The 16,179-nt window shown below is 40.4% G+C and overlaps 1 protein-coding gene across 1 annotated transcript; it reads right to left on the bottom strand.

Annotated features, from left to right (window-relative positions):
- Positions 1-2,534: 2,534 nt before the first annotated feature.
- On the bottom strand, positions 2,535-4,140 carry LOC109238753 (probable WRKY transcription factor 11). The gene is made up of 3 exons (XM_019405223.1): positions 3,467-4,140; positions 3,116-3,241; positions 2,535-3,001 (listed from the first exon to the last, which is right to left on the bottom strand). The coding sequence occupies exons 1-3, from the start codon at positions 4,093-4,095 to the stop codon at positions 2,800-2,802; spliced, it is 957 nt and encodes a 318-aa protein (XP_019260768.1). The 5' UTR covers positions 4,096-4,140; the 3' UTR covers positions 2,535-2,799.
- Positions 4,141-16,179: the final 12,039 nt, after the last annotated feature.

The raw sequence follows: 16,179 nt of genomic DNA on the forward strand, positions 1-16,179 counted from the left end.
CTAGCGTTCTTTTGTATATTCTACTAGATTGCCTACACATTTGTGATACCAGATCTTGGCACACACGCTAGTAGGCTTATGATTTTGGGTTTGCTTACATGATTTCGATTTGTACTTATTGCTTCCGTTTATTTATGTTACACTTGCAAATTTCTAAATCTTTTTAATAAGCAAATGTTACTACTTAATAATTTATTTAAACAGAAAACCACTAGTTGATCAGTGTTCGCTTGCCTAACGGCGGTGTTGGGTGCCATCACGGCCTATAATGAAATTTGGTCGTGACATTCCTATTCATTACAAAATTCCTTGAAGCGAAGCTCAAATGGTTCGGGCACGTGCGGAGGAGAAGCTCAGATGCCCCGGCAAGGAGGTGTGAGCGGTTGGCTTTGACAGGTACGAGAAGAGGTAGAGAGCGGCTTAAGAAATATTGGGGAGAGCTGATCATGCAGGACATGACGTGGCTTCAGATTTCTAGGGACATGGCACTTTATAGGAAGGTGTGGAGGTCGAGCATTTGGGTTTTTGTTTAGGAGGTAATTGAGCATTTTTCTACTTTCGTACCGGGTGTGAGGCTAGTCTGATAGGGTTTTGTCTTAGACTGCTAGTGATTAAAGTTGTGTTCACACTATTCTTATATTTTACATAGTATCGGGCCTTATTTACTTATTATTGTTATTGGTTTTCATCTATTTTCCGGTCCTTATGTTGGCCGTTGTATTTCTATGGTGTCATTGATGGTACTAATATATTGTCTCTTTCCGCCTTTTGAGCCGAGAGTCTTTCGGAAACAGCCTTTCTACTCCCTCGGGGTAGGGGTAAGGTTTGCGTACTCACTACCTACTTATGGGATTACGCTAAGTTATTATTGTTGTTGTTGCTGCTTTATAATCATCAGTTGTGGGATAAATTTATTTTTGAGTTAAACAAGGGTAAATTTGCTTATACACTACCCTTCTTATATCATATTTGTGAACTTACACTAAATTTGTTGTTGTTTTACATTAAAAGAAACTTATATTTGCTTTTAAAACAAATACAATAATCTATTAATTTTTTAAGAACCAAACAACTGCAATAATTTATATTTAGTAATTTTTTAGAATCAAACAACAAGCAAGTTGGATCCGAATTCCAACCCCACTCACTGCCGAACATTGTTGACTTTCCGATTTTATAACACTATTCGCTCTCAACAATATTAAAAAAGAGGAAGTCTTAGTAGAAGACAGGTCATCGCGAATCTCAAAAATTAAATTACAGTAAAGATAAAGAATACTTTTCTTTTTGTCAAATAAAGATAAAAGTATAGTCAAACTTGAAAATTGTTAACTTTCTCGATGGTCGCATTAAATACAATATTAAGTAGTCAAAATTTTAACAAGCCCAAAATCCCTTTTTCCGTTTTTGCCCCTGCAATCTCCCCAAATTCACATATAAAAGATGGCATTGTTATTAAACATAGATGGTTTAGGCATTTCCTAACTTAAACCTTCTTAAGCTTCGGTTCCCAAGTGGTGCACTATAATGATATAAAGAGTGATTTAAACCTATACATTAAGAGGGACTTATATTAACAAATATAATAATCTTTATTTTTTATTAAGAACTACTCCCTCCGGTCCAAAATAAGTGATTTTTTGGCATTTTTCTTGTGATCCAAAATAAGTGATTTTTTCAGATTTCAAGAATGAATTAATTATTTTTTTCCTACATTGTCCTTGGATTAAATAGTGTTGGAATATGTGTTAGGAGTGTTTATGTGAGATATTAAAGGTTAATATGGTCAATTTCATTGCTAATTAATGCTAAAAGGTAGATTTCTTAATCTGTGTGAAAACATCCAAAAAATTACTTATTTTGGACCAGAGGGAGTAAACAAGTACTCACTGTCGAACCTTGTTGACTTTCCAATTTTATAATACAGTCAAATACCTCTATAACAGTTTCATTTATTTCGAATATTTTTAGATATTATAGCAAAGCGCTGATATATAGAATATTATTACATAACATACAAATTAATTCCAGAAAAGCTTATCTTTTATAGTAAAGTGTTGTTATATAGAGATGTTCCAGAAAAGTCTTATAGTTTGTTTGGCCAAGTCTTTTTTTTGGGACTAAAGTGTTCTTTTTTGTCAAAAATAGTTTTTTCCAAATATTGAGGTATTTGGTCAAGCTTTTAGAAGGAAAAAAAAATACTTTTGAGAAGAAGTAAAAAAAAATAGACTCTCTCCCCAAAAACAATTTTCTGAGAAACACTATAGAGAAAATAATATACTTAGCAGCAGTTTTTAAAAACTTGATCAAATACTAATTATTGCTCAAAAATATTTTTTAAATTAATTAACCGAACACAAACTATTATCATCAAACGCAGCTTTTTTAAAAATATTTTTGAAAAAAGCATTTCTCAAAATAAACTGATTCTTCACGGTAGAAGACACGTCATCACGAATCTCAATAATTAAATTACAATAAAGATATATAATACTCTTACTTTTCTTTTTGTCATGTCAAATAATCAATGAAAGTATAGTCAAACTTGAAAATTGTAAACATTCTCGATGGTAGTATTAAATAAAATAAAAGGTAGTCAAAATTTTAACAACCCCAAAAGACTTTTTTTTTCGTTTCTGCCCCTCCAATCTTCCCCAAATTTACATACAAAACCCTACCCAGCTACCCTACCGCATTGTAACTCTATTCTCTACTCTTTAGTCTTCTCCAAATGTCAATTCCACCCCTTCCACTACCCCGAAATTATAAAAGAGCCCCTATATCCCTAATCCCAGGCTTTTATACTTTTCTCTTTTCCTTTGAGTCGAACACCATCATTCTCTCGCCGGAACTTCCAGCTCCGGTGCCGGCGATCGTCCCTTCAATTACATGACGATGCTCTCCTTCGTAAGTCACAATAACCATTTTTGGATCATCGGTTGCCCTCTCCACATGCTTTCTTGCCGGACATCCTCTTACGCTGCTACATCTATAATATCCCCTGAAAATTCAAAAACCAAAAAATTAATCTCAGTATCAAATTCCTAAAATGTTTAAAACAAACTTTTAAATTTCTAAAAACAGACGGTGATAATTGATGGTGCATGGTAATTACCGTGGGTATGGTGAGCCCTTGATCGGTTTTTGACCGTATTTTCTCCACGAGTACTCGTCTGCAGGAATATCGGCGATTTTTGAACTTACAGCCGGCACTCTAATCACTTTCTTTGCACGATATTTCCTGTTTATAATAATTAAAATACAATTGATCAGTTAATGAAAAAAATTGTGAGTTACACGTTAACATATTCCACTAGTTACGTCAAAAATACGGAAGCTAGTGCCAGGCACGCCTTTCGAAACGTCAGCGTCACCACTGATTTTTTGGTCAAAGGCAGATCTGAATTTTTTTTCAGATATGCACAGATGCGAAAATGCGCAGGGTGTATATAAGGAAAACACTAACCTCCTTTTGCAGTGACAATTCCCGGAGCCGGAGATTCTACCGGACATTTCATCGGAAAGATCGTGATCGCGACACCTTTTACCGGCGAGTGGCGGCTTCCCGGATGACACAGGCGGCCGCGGCGGTAAGCTTATTGAGGAAAATTGCTTCCCGTTTGATACGCTTCCTTCACAATCACCGGTAATCGACGACATGAACGACGAGGAGTTCGTCGATAAGCTCAACGTATCCTTCGCAACCTTTGATTTTGTAAAGTCAAATTTCAATACCGGATATTGACTGTCTTCCACCACAGCAACCGCCGGAGTTGGAGGTGTCGGCGGTGGTGGAGTTTCCTTAACCGGAGTAGACGTAGAGAGGGAAAGAGCAGTACATGAATCAGATAGCTGAACCGGACTACGTCTAAACCGGGCATGACCAGTCCGGTTCAAGATAGAAATAACCTTCTTAAAATTCGAAACAGTGAAGTCGGCGAATTCTCTACAATCCGGCTGAACCGGTTGTTTTTTCTGCTGTTGAAGTGAAACGAACCGGATTAAATGATCCATGGAATTTAAACCGGCTGAAGCTGCTTCTTGTAGAGCTAATTGCTCATTTATTTGCGAATAGCCTAACAACTCTATGGCCATTTTTGCAAATCTCTCAGGCTCTGAAGTATGAGAGGAAGAAAGAAGAAGAGTGGGTAATATAAGGAGAGAGGATTACCGGATGACCGGGTAAAAGTCAAAGGTTTTGATCCAACGGCTGAGATTAGTTTAGAAATTTTTATTATTTTATCAAGAAAAGACAAAATAGTAGCATGCCAATTTGCCAGCACCCATTATCGTTAGTAATTCTTTATTCGACGTGGGAAATGGTGGGACCCATTTTTAAAGAGAAAGGAATTAAGGAAGTTTATTTTTGCATTTTCTCCGAAATGAGATCTGTTAAGTACATTTAACTTATTTTGAAAAATATTTTTTTTTGAAGTAATTTTAAAATACTTTTAGGCCAGGCACTTACCAGCACATGGGGTCGGTTGTGCTGATGCTACACTCTGCACTCTGTGCAGATACCAGAGCAGTACTGGGACAGCAGCAGTAGCTTGGGAGCCAACCTTCAGTCCACAGAGATCCCGAGGTAGTCATGTAGGCGTCCGCAGGCCCGCTGTCTCTTCTATCTACTATTATGTTCTGTTATCACTTGTATCCGAGACAGACTAAGTTCTTTCTTTCCTTCAGACATTTGTATGTAGTAATCATAGACAGTCCGTGAATGTTGTGACACCGGTTTCTGGGTAGAGACATATGTTGGCTTTTCGTATCGATTTTGGTATTATGTTTATCTAAGTCTTCCGCTTAAATCCATCTTTCGCTGTTATTTAAATATTGATCACATGTTATTAAAAAGCATTAAAAATAAAGGAGTTAAAATTTCTGTATTTCGTGGCTTGCCTAGCTTCGCCATCACGACTTCCGAGGGTGGAAAATCCGGATCGTGACAAGCCATCATAAAGAGGTAATCTTACAAAGAGTATACCGGCATAATAATGATCGTTGTTGTTATTGAAATATAAAAAATAAATTTGAAAGAAAATTTAGCCACTATACCAAAATAATATTATAATAGGTGACTGTTACAAAGAGGTTTAACTATATTAAAATAAAATTTGATCCTTTTATAGTGACCTTAGTGGGTGATGAAATCAGACACCACCTTTAGAAATTGGCAAATTTGAATAAACTTCTTCTCAAAAGAAATTTAAAAGTTGCTATCAAACGTCGTCTTGCATGCGACCCACTTAAAGCTAGTTTGTATCAACCTGTTTTCACAGTTCTATTTGGAAAAAAATATCATCACTTATGTCAACGTTAATCTTTGGATCTTCCGACTTAAGAAAAATTGACAATTCATGATATTTCTTCCAATATAATTACTATTACTCTTCATTTTACCTTTTCTCATCTTAATCAGATGCGAAACTAAAATTTTTAAAATTTATAGGCTTTAAATCCTAAAATATCGACATAGAATATTAGTCGGTGAATTCTTGATTTAACTTTTTCACTTATTTAATAGAATTTTTTATATAGAAAGAAAGTTACGGGTTCATCAAACTTATACTTTTAGCTTGTTTGGACAAGCTTCTTCAAACTTAGAAGTACTTTTTATACTTATAGTATTTTTTAAAAGTATGGTCAAACATTAATTGCTACTCAGAAGAGTTTTCGAATTACTTAATCAAACACAAATTATTTTTCACTAAAAATATTTCAAAAGTACTTTTGAAAAAAATAATTTTTAAAAAAAATTCTCAAAATAAGTTAATTTTCGAAACTTGGCCACACAGACCATTAACCTTGTTGTTCCGGCCCTGTTAGTACCCTACTATACTCGTTGACTTAAAAGAAGATGGTAGACACAACGAATAATTTTACGAAGCCACCAGCACTAAATAACGAATAATTTATACGAAGCCAACAGCACTAAAATGTCAAATTGATATTATAAATATCATAAAAAAGAACATCTTTAAGCGATTGACTTTTATATTTCTCCAATTTTTTTAAAAAAAGATCTAAAGCTACCATTTCTCAAATAAATTTAAAAAGCAGAAAAAAAGCTGACTATCTTGATGGAAACCACATGGAAACAGAGAATCCTTTTTTTTCTCTTTTTAGTTGACTAATACCGGATATAGACGGTAACCACTTTTCCTTGAATATTGATCGTTGGATTAAATAAAAAGATCAAACGGCTAGATTTTACTCTTAGGAGTTGACGTAGACTTTTATCGGAACTCAAAAAATGTCAACTTCTAACACCTGTAATGTTTGGCCACGTGAAAGGCATAAACTTAATGCGCCTTTGAAGGAGAAATTGATTTACGTGAGAAAAGTAGTCAATGGAAATTTAGGGTTGACTTGACCCAGTGGAGTTTGATCAGTATTATTTGAATTTAGAATGAGTCTTATACTTATTATGAGTGTGGTCCATATATTTTTGTCAAATGAACCATTTTACACGCCAAATGAAAATATGTTGTACCATGCAAATTAATTTGTGTTTTGTGATTTGTTTTTTACTACTTTCTTAAAGGGGTCGTTTTCCTTTTTTAACTATACGTGATTTGTTCCAGAATTGCAAATTAATGGAGATTTGGAATAGTTTTAATTAAGAATTACAAGTGAAAATCGTACAAAAAGTTTGTCAGAAATGCTTATACATTTTTATACAATATTATACACTTTTATACAAAGAGATATATTATATATATAGTTGTATAAAGATGTATAAGCACAATAGTGAAATGTTAGTTATACACCATAAGAAGAAATGTGAGAAATCCACCAAATACCTGTAAATAATGTATCAACCTTGTATAAGAGGTGTTTATACACCATTATACATTACTTATACACTATTATACAAATGAATCCTATTAATGGAGCTTCAGGGGTTCTTCTTCTTCTTTGGGCGTCTTCTGAAATTGAACTCAAATATAGCTCAAATCTGCTCCAAATCACTTCAAATTTGAGTTTTGAACTCCCCTTGACGATCCCAATCAATTGGGCCAACACCCAATCCAAACAACTAACAAAATCAAAAAATCTAATTTCTGAAATTAAAGCTTCGAATGACCTTTAATGGTGACTCCAAAAATAATAATTCTCTTAATTGGTATTTTTTCTTCTCATCTTAATAGTGATTATCAACTTTGAATCTGGAAGTAGAATTGAAGAATATATATAATGGTAGAGAAATTTTGGGGTACAAAGTCGTAAAAGAGGAAGAAGAAGAACGAAGAAAAGAAAAAAATAAGGTGGGCTAACTGGTGAAAAATAATTTTCAGATTATGTACAACTTGGGCCATATCAGGTAAGAGTTTCAAACGTGGGCCATTTTTTTGATGGACTGTTAGGCTAAGTGACAAGGAGCGTAATTTCCCCTTAATAAAAAAGGAAGAATACTTTTGAAACATATGGTCTTAAAGCTTAAGGGGTAAAAAATTTGTGGAGTCATGATATTTGTGTGACTATAAAAGCTTCTCATTAAGGGTAAATGGGTAAAATGAAAGAGTTTAAAGTTGAATTATTTCCAAATTTAGAAATGTGTCATTTGTTTTGGAACAGACTAAAAAGGAAAGTACCTCATCTAATATGGAACAGGGGGAGTACTATATATTAGAAGCAGCAGTTGAGTGGGACGAACACTGCACTAACTGATTGTACAAAAGGCAATGTACATTGTACTGTAAGCGTTGGTCCATTTTATTGGTAATTAAATATTAGACTTTTTCTATAGATAGAATTCGTGTCAATTGAATTGCTCTCTTCTTCTAGGGTTTCAAAGAGAGAGAGAATTGTGGCGTGGAGCTTAATCCACCAGATGTCTTCACTCATCACATGAAAAAATTTGGTGTTCTTCGTGTTCAGATTTTTCAATTACAAAGCTATTTTTTTCCTTTTGCCACTCATTCTCCATATTGCCTTTGGTTCTGCATTTATATCAAAATTTCTCCAGCTTTGCCATTAATTAGCATATGTGGATTCGGAGTTTTTCGTAGTTCTTCTCTGCTATTTCTTGAAAATTGCCATCTAGAACAAAAATAGTAATGACAAAGGGAAGAACTTCGATGCCACTTGTGTCTGATGAAATCTCCCAACAAAAGGAGGGCGTCTATGGTGTGAAGAGAAATTAGCTCCAAAAGTTAATCGGTTGATAGTACCATTAATGGCTAATGAAGCTTAGTTACAGACTTCGCTCTATTTAATGGATCCTGTGCTTTTGTCTCAATATTTCTTACTTTACTATCTACAAGGAGTTACCAGCTAAATGTAAAGTGTTTCTAGATTTAACTTTATTTGATGTTCTTTGAAAATTGTATTCCATTTGCTTGCATGTGTATTTCTATTGCAGTATGACTGCAAATTAGATATAACTATAAGAATGAGTAGAAAATTACTCAAGTGATATCTTTTTAATTTAGAATTCTTTCATACAAACTGAAAAAAATTATCGTATGTCATGGATTCCTGCTTCGAGAGGATTTATTTTCTCTATGTGATCTTTCAGCTTCCATGTAATGTGACTTATTGAGAATTTTTTGTGAAAGTCGTTGAATTTTTTGATATTACTGTGAAATTAGCAGTGAAACTCAAGGAGCCGGGAGCCGTAGTGCAAATGAAAGATTATAATTTGGCTCAAATGGGAAAGGAATGTTGATTATGGCATAGATTAGTTAGACACATCTTATGATGAATTAAGATCCTTATCTCTTTGAACTTTTAAAGCTTACAGTCTGCATTTGGCTGACATTCATTTTTCATATAAGGGATACCAATATAATTTTATCATTAGTTGATGGTAATAACAATTAAATTTGTTGATGGGACTCTAAAAATATGTGATCTATTTTTATGCTAGTTGTTAAGCAGATGATGCTATGTGTATGAAGTTTAGAGACGAAGTAAGAGCTAAATATGAGATGATAATCAAACCAAGAGGCTGACAATCGAGGCCTCGAGCTTGTCGATATGAGGGCCTCGGGGTCGATTCAGTGGCTCGATAATGAGCTATGGGGGCGATCGGGGTACGACTAACAGTTATGTCGGAATTAATAAAGGTTCTTTATGGCAAATAATAAGCAATAAATGATAAACAAGTATGAAGATAATAAATAAAAGCAATAATAACAAGAAAGTATGATAGAAAGCAGAGAGAATATTTTTTATATATTCGTGTGGAGTAACTGAAGCAACAGAGAGTACAAAAATGACAAGGATCCCCTTTATATAGGAGGGGAGTCCCAACATAATACAAAATGCATTAAGTACAAAGATATGGAGATGGGACAGCTGAATGACACCCTGACTCGAATTTGGAATAGACCAGCAGACTCTGTCAGCCCTAGGCGTGTGCCTTGGGAACCTTCCACTTCTACCACTATCGTGATCAATGCTACCATGGGGTCGAGTGTCGTCGACCCACGAGGAAGGATGCTCGACCATGGCCTCGAGCATTCGAGGTGATCTTCCGAAGTGCCTTAATGACGAGAAATTGGAACCTCCGATTCTGCCGTATACAGATAGTCCCCGCGTTTCTTAGAGATGAGCGATAAGAAACATTTTTGATACCCGACTCTACGGATTTCCCGTGATGTCATTGTACCGATGATACCAACCTATGACGTAAGCCTTTACGATAACTGGGGCGTCCCATGAACTTGTCTTTTCAGTGCCATTCAATGCGCTGCCGATTCCATTATTCAAAGCAATAGTGTCGCCGTTGACTCGATTTTTGATAAAGCATTGATTATGACTGTCGATCCGTCTTTCGAAGGCATTGATGGCGTTGCTGGTCGCATTATCACCGCTATAAATGGGGGCCTTCAGATACTATCCTTTTATCAAAGTGTTTCTCCATATTTAGCCGTTCTTTTCTTCTTACCATCCTTAACCATTGTCGTTTACCATAGGCTCATGGCCTCAAGATTTTAAGGCGGTGTTTCCGTCAGCCATGTCGTGGCCTGTTTCCTGGGCTTTGTTTAGTCAATCGAGATTATGCCATTTTATTGTTGTTGTTGTTGTTATTTTTGTTAGCCCGGGACGACGAGGTAAGGGGACGATTTCCCCCGGTTCAGGGGGATATTTGGACTCTACACCGCTGCTCAGGGGAGTGTTCGGACTCTACACCGCTGCTCACCTCCCCAAATTATCAGTGCGACGCCTCGCTCCCTTTGCCTTCCATGGAGTGAGGAGGCACCTATCTATTAACTGTTGCACCCCGCACCGGTGTGACGTCTCGAGGAGTGGCTTCACAATAGTAGTGCTGGCGAGGTCCATCCTAGACAGATATTTTCACCCAACCACTTCTCGATTCTTTTCTGCTTCTTCTGCGTCACTTTGCTCTTCTCCACCACCATCCTCCTCTTTGTCTCGCCTTTTGAAGATGTCGTCCTGGAGGATAGCGATGAAACACCGGAGGGGGTGACAGTCAAGGATATTGCCGCCAAGGATGCGTGTTCGAGGAGATGGTGCTCGGAGATGCTGCTACCGGAGATGGACCTTCGAGAGTAGATTATGCTCTAGGCTTTTACTATATGTGTACCCTTTTGCTACTTTGTTTCTGTGTAAGGACCCCTCGTGGGCTGTTGTAATCGAATGTTCATGAATACAAAGATGTTTCTTCGATTCTGTCTTTGATTCTTGCTGTTTTTCCTTTTATTTGTGCTTACGGAAACTCTGGATGCATGATCCTAGCGATCGTTATCGATATCGAGCCCAAGTGGGAGTATATTTCTCTGAACTTTGATTGTTTAGTACGGCTCCCCGCGGAATCATTTGCCTTTCCTCGGACCAGATCCGGATTGGACCGATAGACTCGGGTCGTCGGAACCCTTACTTAGGGCTGAATGAGGATAACACTTCGGACCTTCAGACTTTCAAGAACAGTCTTTAGGCCTTGCAATAATCTTCGAGGGAAATTTTCTCGGGAGCCCTAGAATAGGGTCTGCCATTAAGCTCTCGAGGGCAGTCCCCGAGCGGGGTTCGTTCAAACCTGAGCCACCCGGAAACCTGCTTTGAACTTGCCGTAGATAGCCCTAAGGCGTTGTAGGTAGATCACAAACGAGGTTTTATCCGAACTTAGATGGTATCCCATGATCTAGCCCATATGGATGGAGTTCAAATGCTTGTTTCCTTTGAGCTTAACTCCCTTTTGGCGGAGGTCCTCGAGGTCGAGTACCACCTCGGGACTCGTAACGATGCCGTCGGTTTATTGGAGCCTAACTTCTTCTTGGTGGAGATCCTTGAGGTTGTGTACTACCTCGGGATTGGCGATAATGTTGTCGGCTTCCTGAAGCCTAACTTCTCTTGATGGAGATCATCGAGGTCGGGTACCATCTCGAGATTGGCGATGATGCCGTTGGCTTTTTAGGCAGGCGGGTCGCCGCCGCTTTTCCCTTATATAGGGTCGTTCGAGCCCCTTTGGAGATCCCATTATTTCAAGCGGTTACTTTTCCTTTTCTGTGTTGAGCCTTTCGTTATTTCAGTGCTGACATACTTGCACAAATTTCTGCTCTAGCTCTCCGATTTTGCCACCTCCATGACCACCACGTCAGGGTCTGTTCGGCAGAGAGGGGAGAATTCCGCCTCCGATATTCAGGACCAACGAGAGCGTACCTCAAAGATTGCTTCTTCGATAAGAGAAGACCACCTTGGGTTAGTGAGAAAAGATTGTGGCTGGGGGAGAAAGTAGTGTTGCAGACACTTTCCCTGGATGAGGGCATCACGGATCGTGTCGATAGATTCTTGAATGTGTACACGTATCCCTTCACACTGGGCCCCCTTGACAGGGTTGTGCTAGATTTCTGTTTGAAGTATCGGCTTACTTTGGCGCAGATCCATCCCTCATTTTGGCGGATAGTGTTGATGATGAGATTTTTCATGGAGAAGGCGGGGATTGACTTCACGCTCAGTCATCTCATCAGGCTGTACCGTTCCTTTCATCATCGGGGCCTGTTAACCTTACGATGCCGGTCGACCACGCCCTTCATCATCGATGATGAGGAGGATGGGGATCGAGAGTGGATGAGTCGATTCGTACGAGCCCGAACGGCTGACATTATCCCTGTGGAACTTATGCCATTCCCTGAAGAATGGAATTATACACGTAAGTGGCACATTCCGTACTTCTCAGTTTTGCTTGTGGAGAAGGCTGATATCGTGACTGTGCCATCTTTTATACTTCTGCAGCGATTGCATGGGCGCTAGGTGACGTTCTCGATCCGCCGAATTGGGTTCGGAAGTTGGCGACCCACTCGACTTGTGACGAGCGCAGGTGGCAAGCTGTGTCTCGGGACAGATGGGAAGCAAAACATCATGGTGAGTGTTGTGCTATTTTTTCCTTTCCCTTCCTTCATTTGGAGAGGCAATTTACCTTTCTGTATGTTAATCTTGTTGTTGTAGGAATCGGAGAGCCTTCCAAGGCGAGGTCGCGCTCCATTAAGGAGGGGGAAGGGTCGCTAGCCTCCGGGCTAAAGAACGATAACAATAAGCGGGAGATGCCTTTACACGGTGATGGCACTCAAAGCAGGGCGAGGCTAGACCCGGGTTCCGAAACGGGAGCATCATCCGAGCCTACCGTGCCCGTAGTCCCTGGTTCTGAAAAGGTGGTTTCTCCGTTGCCACTGCCTTCTCATTCTGCTGATAGTGCTTCGGGGGATACTAGAAACTCGGGGTCGTCTACTCCGAGCGACCGTGTCTCGACTGGAGTCAATTCTTTTAGAGTTGAGGGACCTAGGTTAACGGATGCACGTTCGGCCTTCGAGGAAGCCCAGCGGCTTCACTTCGTGGTGAGTTTCGACATAGGCCCCTTGAATTTCGCTCCTTGCCTTTCTTATTGGGTTTCCTTTGCAGGCCTTTGACAGACTTAAGTCCGGGCTGCTCCGTCGTGAAGCCCAGCTGCGGAAAGCTCTGGATGAGGAGAGATCCCTTAGGCTCCTTTGCGATGAAAAGGAAGTCGAGCTGGAACACTTGCGGTATGAGGCGAGTCGGAGCTTGAATTACGAGAGCTTCTTGGAGGAGCAGGTAACTTTCCACCCCGGTGAGTATGCGCCCCGCCTCCTGGCTTCTAAGGCTAATACTTCGTTTATTTAGTTGCAGAAAAGGACGGAGGCCCTGGAGCATCTTTGGGATGAAGCCGGCCGAGCTGAAAGTGAACATGATGAGTTAAGAGCTTTGGCAGAGGTTCAGGCATTAGAGGAGAGGGATGCCCTGGATAAAGTTCCAGACCTTGAGGCCCAACTCCGCTTAGCTTGTGACGATGCATCGGCTCAAGCGGACGCGATTGCGAAGCTCGAATTCGAGCTTTCGAAGGTAAGGGCCGAGATCGTTGATGCCCGAGCTGAAGCTGTAATGAGCCGAACTAAGGCTGACCAGGAGATGGTGATCCACTTAAAGGATGCTATTGATGCTCAAGCTGAGTTGAGAAGGATCCTCGATCGTGAAGGGAAGATTAAAGAATATGCTCGTTGCAAGTCTCGAACGAAGACTCTCGAGGAGATCTGTGCTAGGGAATTTATTCTCTCGGAGGAGTTAGCGTGAGCGAGGGCGGGCAAGCGTGATGCTCGGTTACTTCTATTTGACGTTGAGGAAAGCAAAGATGAGGCCGACAGGCCGTAGCTCCCAGGGGGAGCGTAGATTTTTGCCATCTGTGTGTAGTATTTTCAAAGCATGTTTGTAGATGGAGATTGCATTTTTCGTATATGTGCATAATGAAACCCTTGCGGCTTTATTTCTTCCGTATCTCTTTCTGTCTCGAATTTGGCCACGCGAACTGGTCTTTGATTTGATAGGAATCCTTAGATTCGCGATACGGCCCTGGGGCTCATTAAGCTGGCGATAATGGCTCTTATGCCTCGGGTCGAAGTGACCTTTTCAGCATAAACTGGCGTTGGAGCTCTTATGCTTTCTGCCCTGGGGCATTTTTAGGTAACTATTTTGGGTTCAGTCTCCGAATCGAGTTGCGATTCGAGCTCATTCGAGCCTCAAGTTTTCAAATTTTCATGGGCTAGCGACAATGGCTCTTACGCCTTCGGTCGAAGTGACCTTTTATGTGGGCTTTATTTTTCCCTCGTTAAGGACTTTTGTGATGATTTTTGCCTGACTCTTCGACGGTTCGAGAACAACCTCGATTACGAGCCGTTTTGTGGCGATGATCAAGCACCTCGGGAGGTTTGGCTCGGAGGCTGAGTAGCTCGAAGCCTATGATTTGGAGCTGACATGGTCGAAGCTCTTTTGCCTATGCCGAGGGTAGCCTGTTTAACCGATTCTTTTCGAAGTAGATTCGAAGTAATTGAAGGCCTGTGATTTTGTAGCGACCGTCGGACATCCCCGAGTCGCGTTAGTTCGGCTGGTACAACCTTATGACCGTAGTCATTTGTGCTTGGTCGGAGCCGTTCTTTGATCCCAAGTGAAGTAGTTTGGGCGTCTATATCAAGGGTATGCCTTTTTAGGGGTCTTACAAGTTCAATATATAGCCTAAACTTTGAGATCGGGTTTTACGCCTTTAGCAAGGTCTTATAAAATTTTCATGCCGTTGAGGTCTTACAGTTTTAGAACTTGGTACAAGTATGGTTCATGCCTTTCTCGAGGTCTTACATATGTTGCCACTTGGTACAAGTGTGATTCATGCCTTGCTCGAGGTCTTACAGATATTGTTGCTGCCTTATGTAGGTCTTACGAGGCCGAGTCTGCCCGCTTGGGTCTTATGGCCTCGGATTTTGTAATGAATGGTGCTTAGTGACAGTCCCCGAGTTAACGAGGGCATCCTGGCTCGAAAGCCATTTACCTGTAAGCTTGGTGTTGCCTCATTGAGGGCTTACGACATTGGCGATTCCGACCCTGATGTCATACGATTTTTGAGATTTGACGCCAGTCCCCGAGTGTTCGGGGCACTTTCGGCCTTGAAGTCATTTCGTGATTTTTATGTTGCCTCGTTAAGGGCTTATGAGCTTGGAGTCCCTACCCGGAGGTCGTTCGGAGATAGATTTGTCGATGCTAGTCCCCGAGTGATCGGGACGCTTTGACGGAGGAATTGTTTTTTGCGAAAATGTTGAGTTTCTTTTGGAGTGTGAAGTGCTTCGAAAAAGGGTATTCTTCAATTACTTGGTACAGGTATACATGTTCTCGCCGTTGGGGGCCTGGCTATACGAACACGGCTCGCTCGACCGTTTGGCCCGGTACATCATTTTCCTATAGGGACCCCATTTGGCGTTTCTTTGTTTTTCTGATGAACGGCCTTCCGGGGGAATGCCCCGCAGTGTTCGAGGTTGATTGCAAAAGAAGACTTGAATACTTGTTGAGTCTTCCTTAGATAGCATGTGGATGTTGCCTCGTTAAAAATCTTGTCGGTAAAAACCCTTTTCGGGATAAAAACTCGGCCGAAGGAAAGAGTGCAATGGATGCTTTAAAACCTTAAGGTCTTCGAGCTGGATCAGCATCTCGACCGCTTCGATCGGGCGCCTGCATAAGAGTTAGTGTGAAATATAAAATGAAAAGGGGAGATGGCGATACCTTAGCAAGGGATGTGCCGGCGATGTTACGAGGTCCGATATATCTCAGTCGCTTGCGATGAGGATGCGGTACGATCCTCTGTTTTGTTTAATCGGGCTTGACCGAAGATGTAGTTTGATCATTCTTTGGTTCTTTCACGGGTGGAGGTATCGGTGTTGGTGTTATATCGTACGCAATGAACATTTCCCTAGCTGCTTGTCGTTCCCCGTAGATAGTTTTAATCCCATCCCTTGTCGGGAATTTCATCATTTGGTGGAAGGTGGATGGTACTGCTCTCATGCAGTGTATCCATGGTCTCCCGAACAAGGCGTTGTACCTTATGTCTCCTTCGATGACATGGAATTTGAAATTCTGGGTCGTGCCGGCCACGTTGACCGGGAGGGTGATTTCTCCTTTTGTCGTTTTGCTTGCCATATTGAATCCGTTGAGGACTCGAGTGGCGGGTACGATTTGGTCAAGTAGTCCAAGCCGCTCTATTACCTTTGACCTGATAATGTTGGCGAGCTACCTGGATCTACGAGTATACGTTTTACTTGAAATGTATTTACGAGGAAAGAGATTACCACTGCGTCGTTGTGAGGTTGAGACAAGGTCTCAGTGTCCTCTTCGCTGAACGTGAAGACGTCCTCGGGTATGTACCCCCGGGTTCGCTTTTCT

The sequence above is a fragment of the Nicotiana attenuata genome, unplaced genomic scaffold (assembly GCF_001879085.1).
Source record: "Nicotiana attenuata strain UT unplaced genomic scaffold, NIATTr2, whole genome shotgun sequence".
Lineage (NCBI taxonomy): Eukaryota > Viridiplantae > Streptophyta > Magnoliopsida > Solanales > Solanaceae > Nicotiana > Nicotiana attenuata.

Excerpts from the sequence above, each read along its gene's own strand:
- LOC109238753 (XM_019405223.1), bottom strand. The coding sequence starts at position 4,095 with ATGGCCATAGAGTTGTTAGGCTATTCGCAAATAAATGAGCAATTAGCT. Across the intron at positions 3,242-3,466 it reads AATTGTCACTGCAAAAGGAG|GAAATATCGTGCAAAGAAAG; the intron begins GTTAGTGTTTTC and ends TATTATAAACAG. Across the intron at positions 3,002-3,115 it reads AAGGGCTCACCATACCCACG|GGGATATTATAGATGTAGCA; the intron begins GTAATTACCATG and ends TTGAATTTTCAG.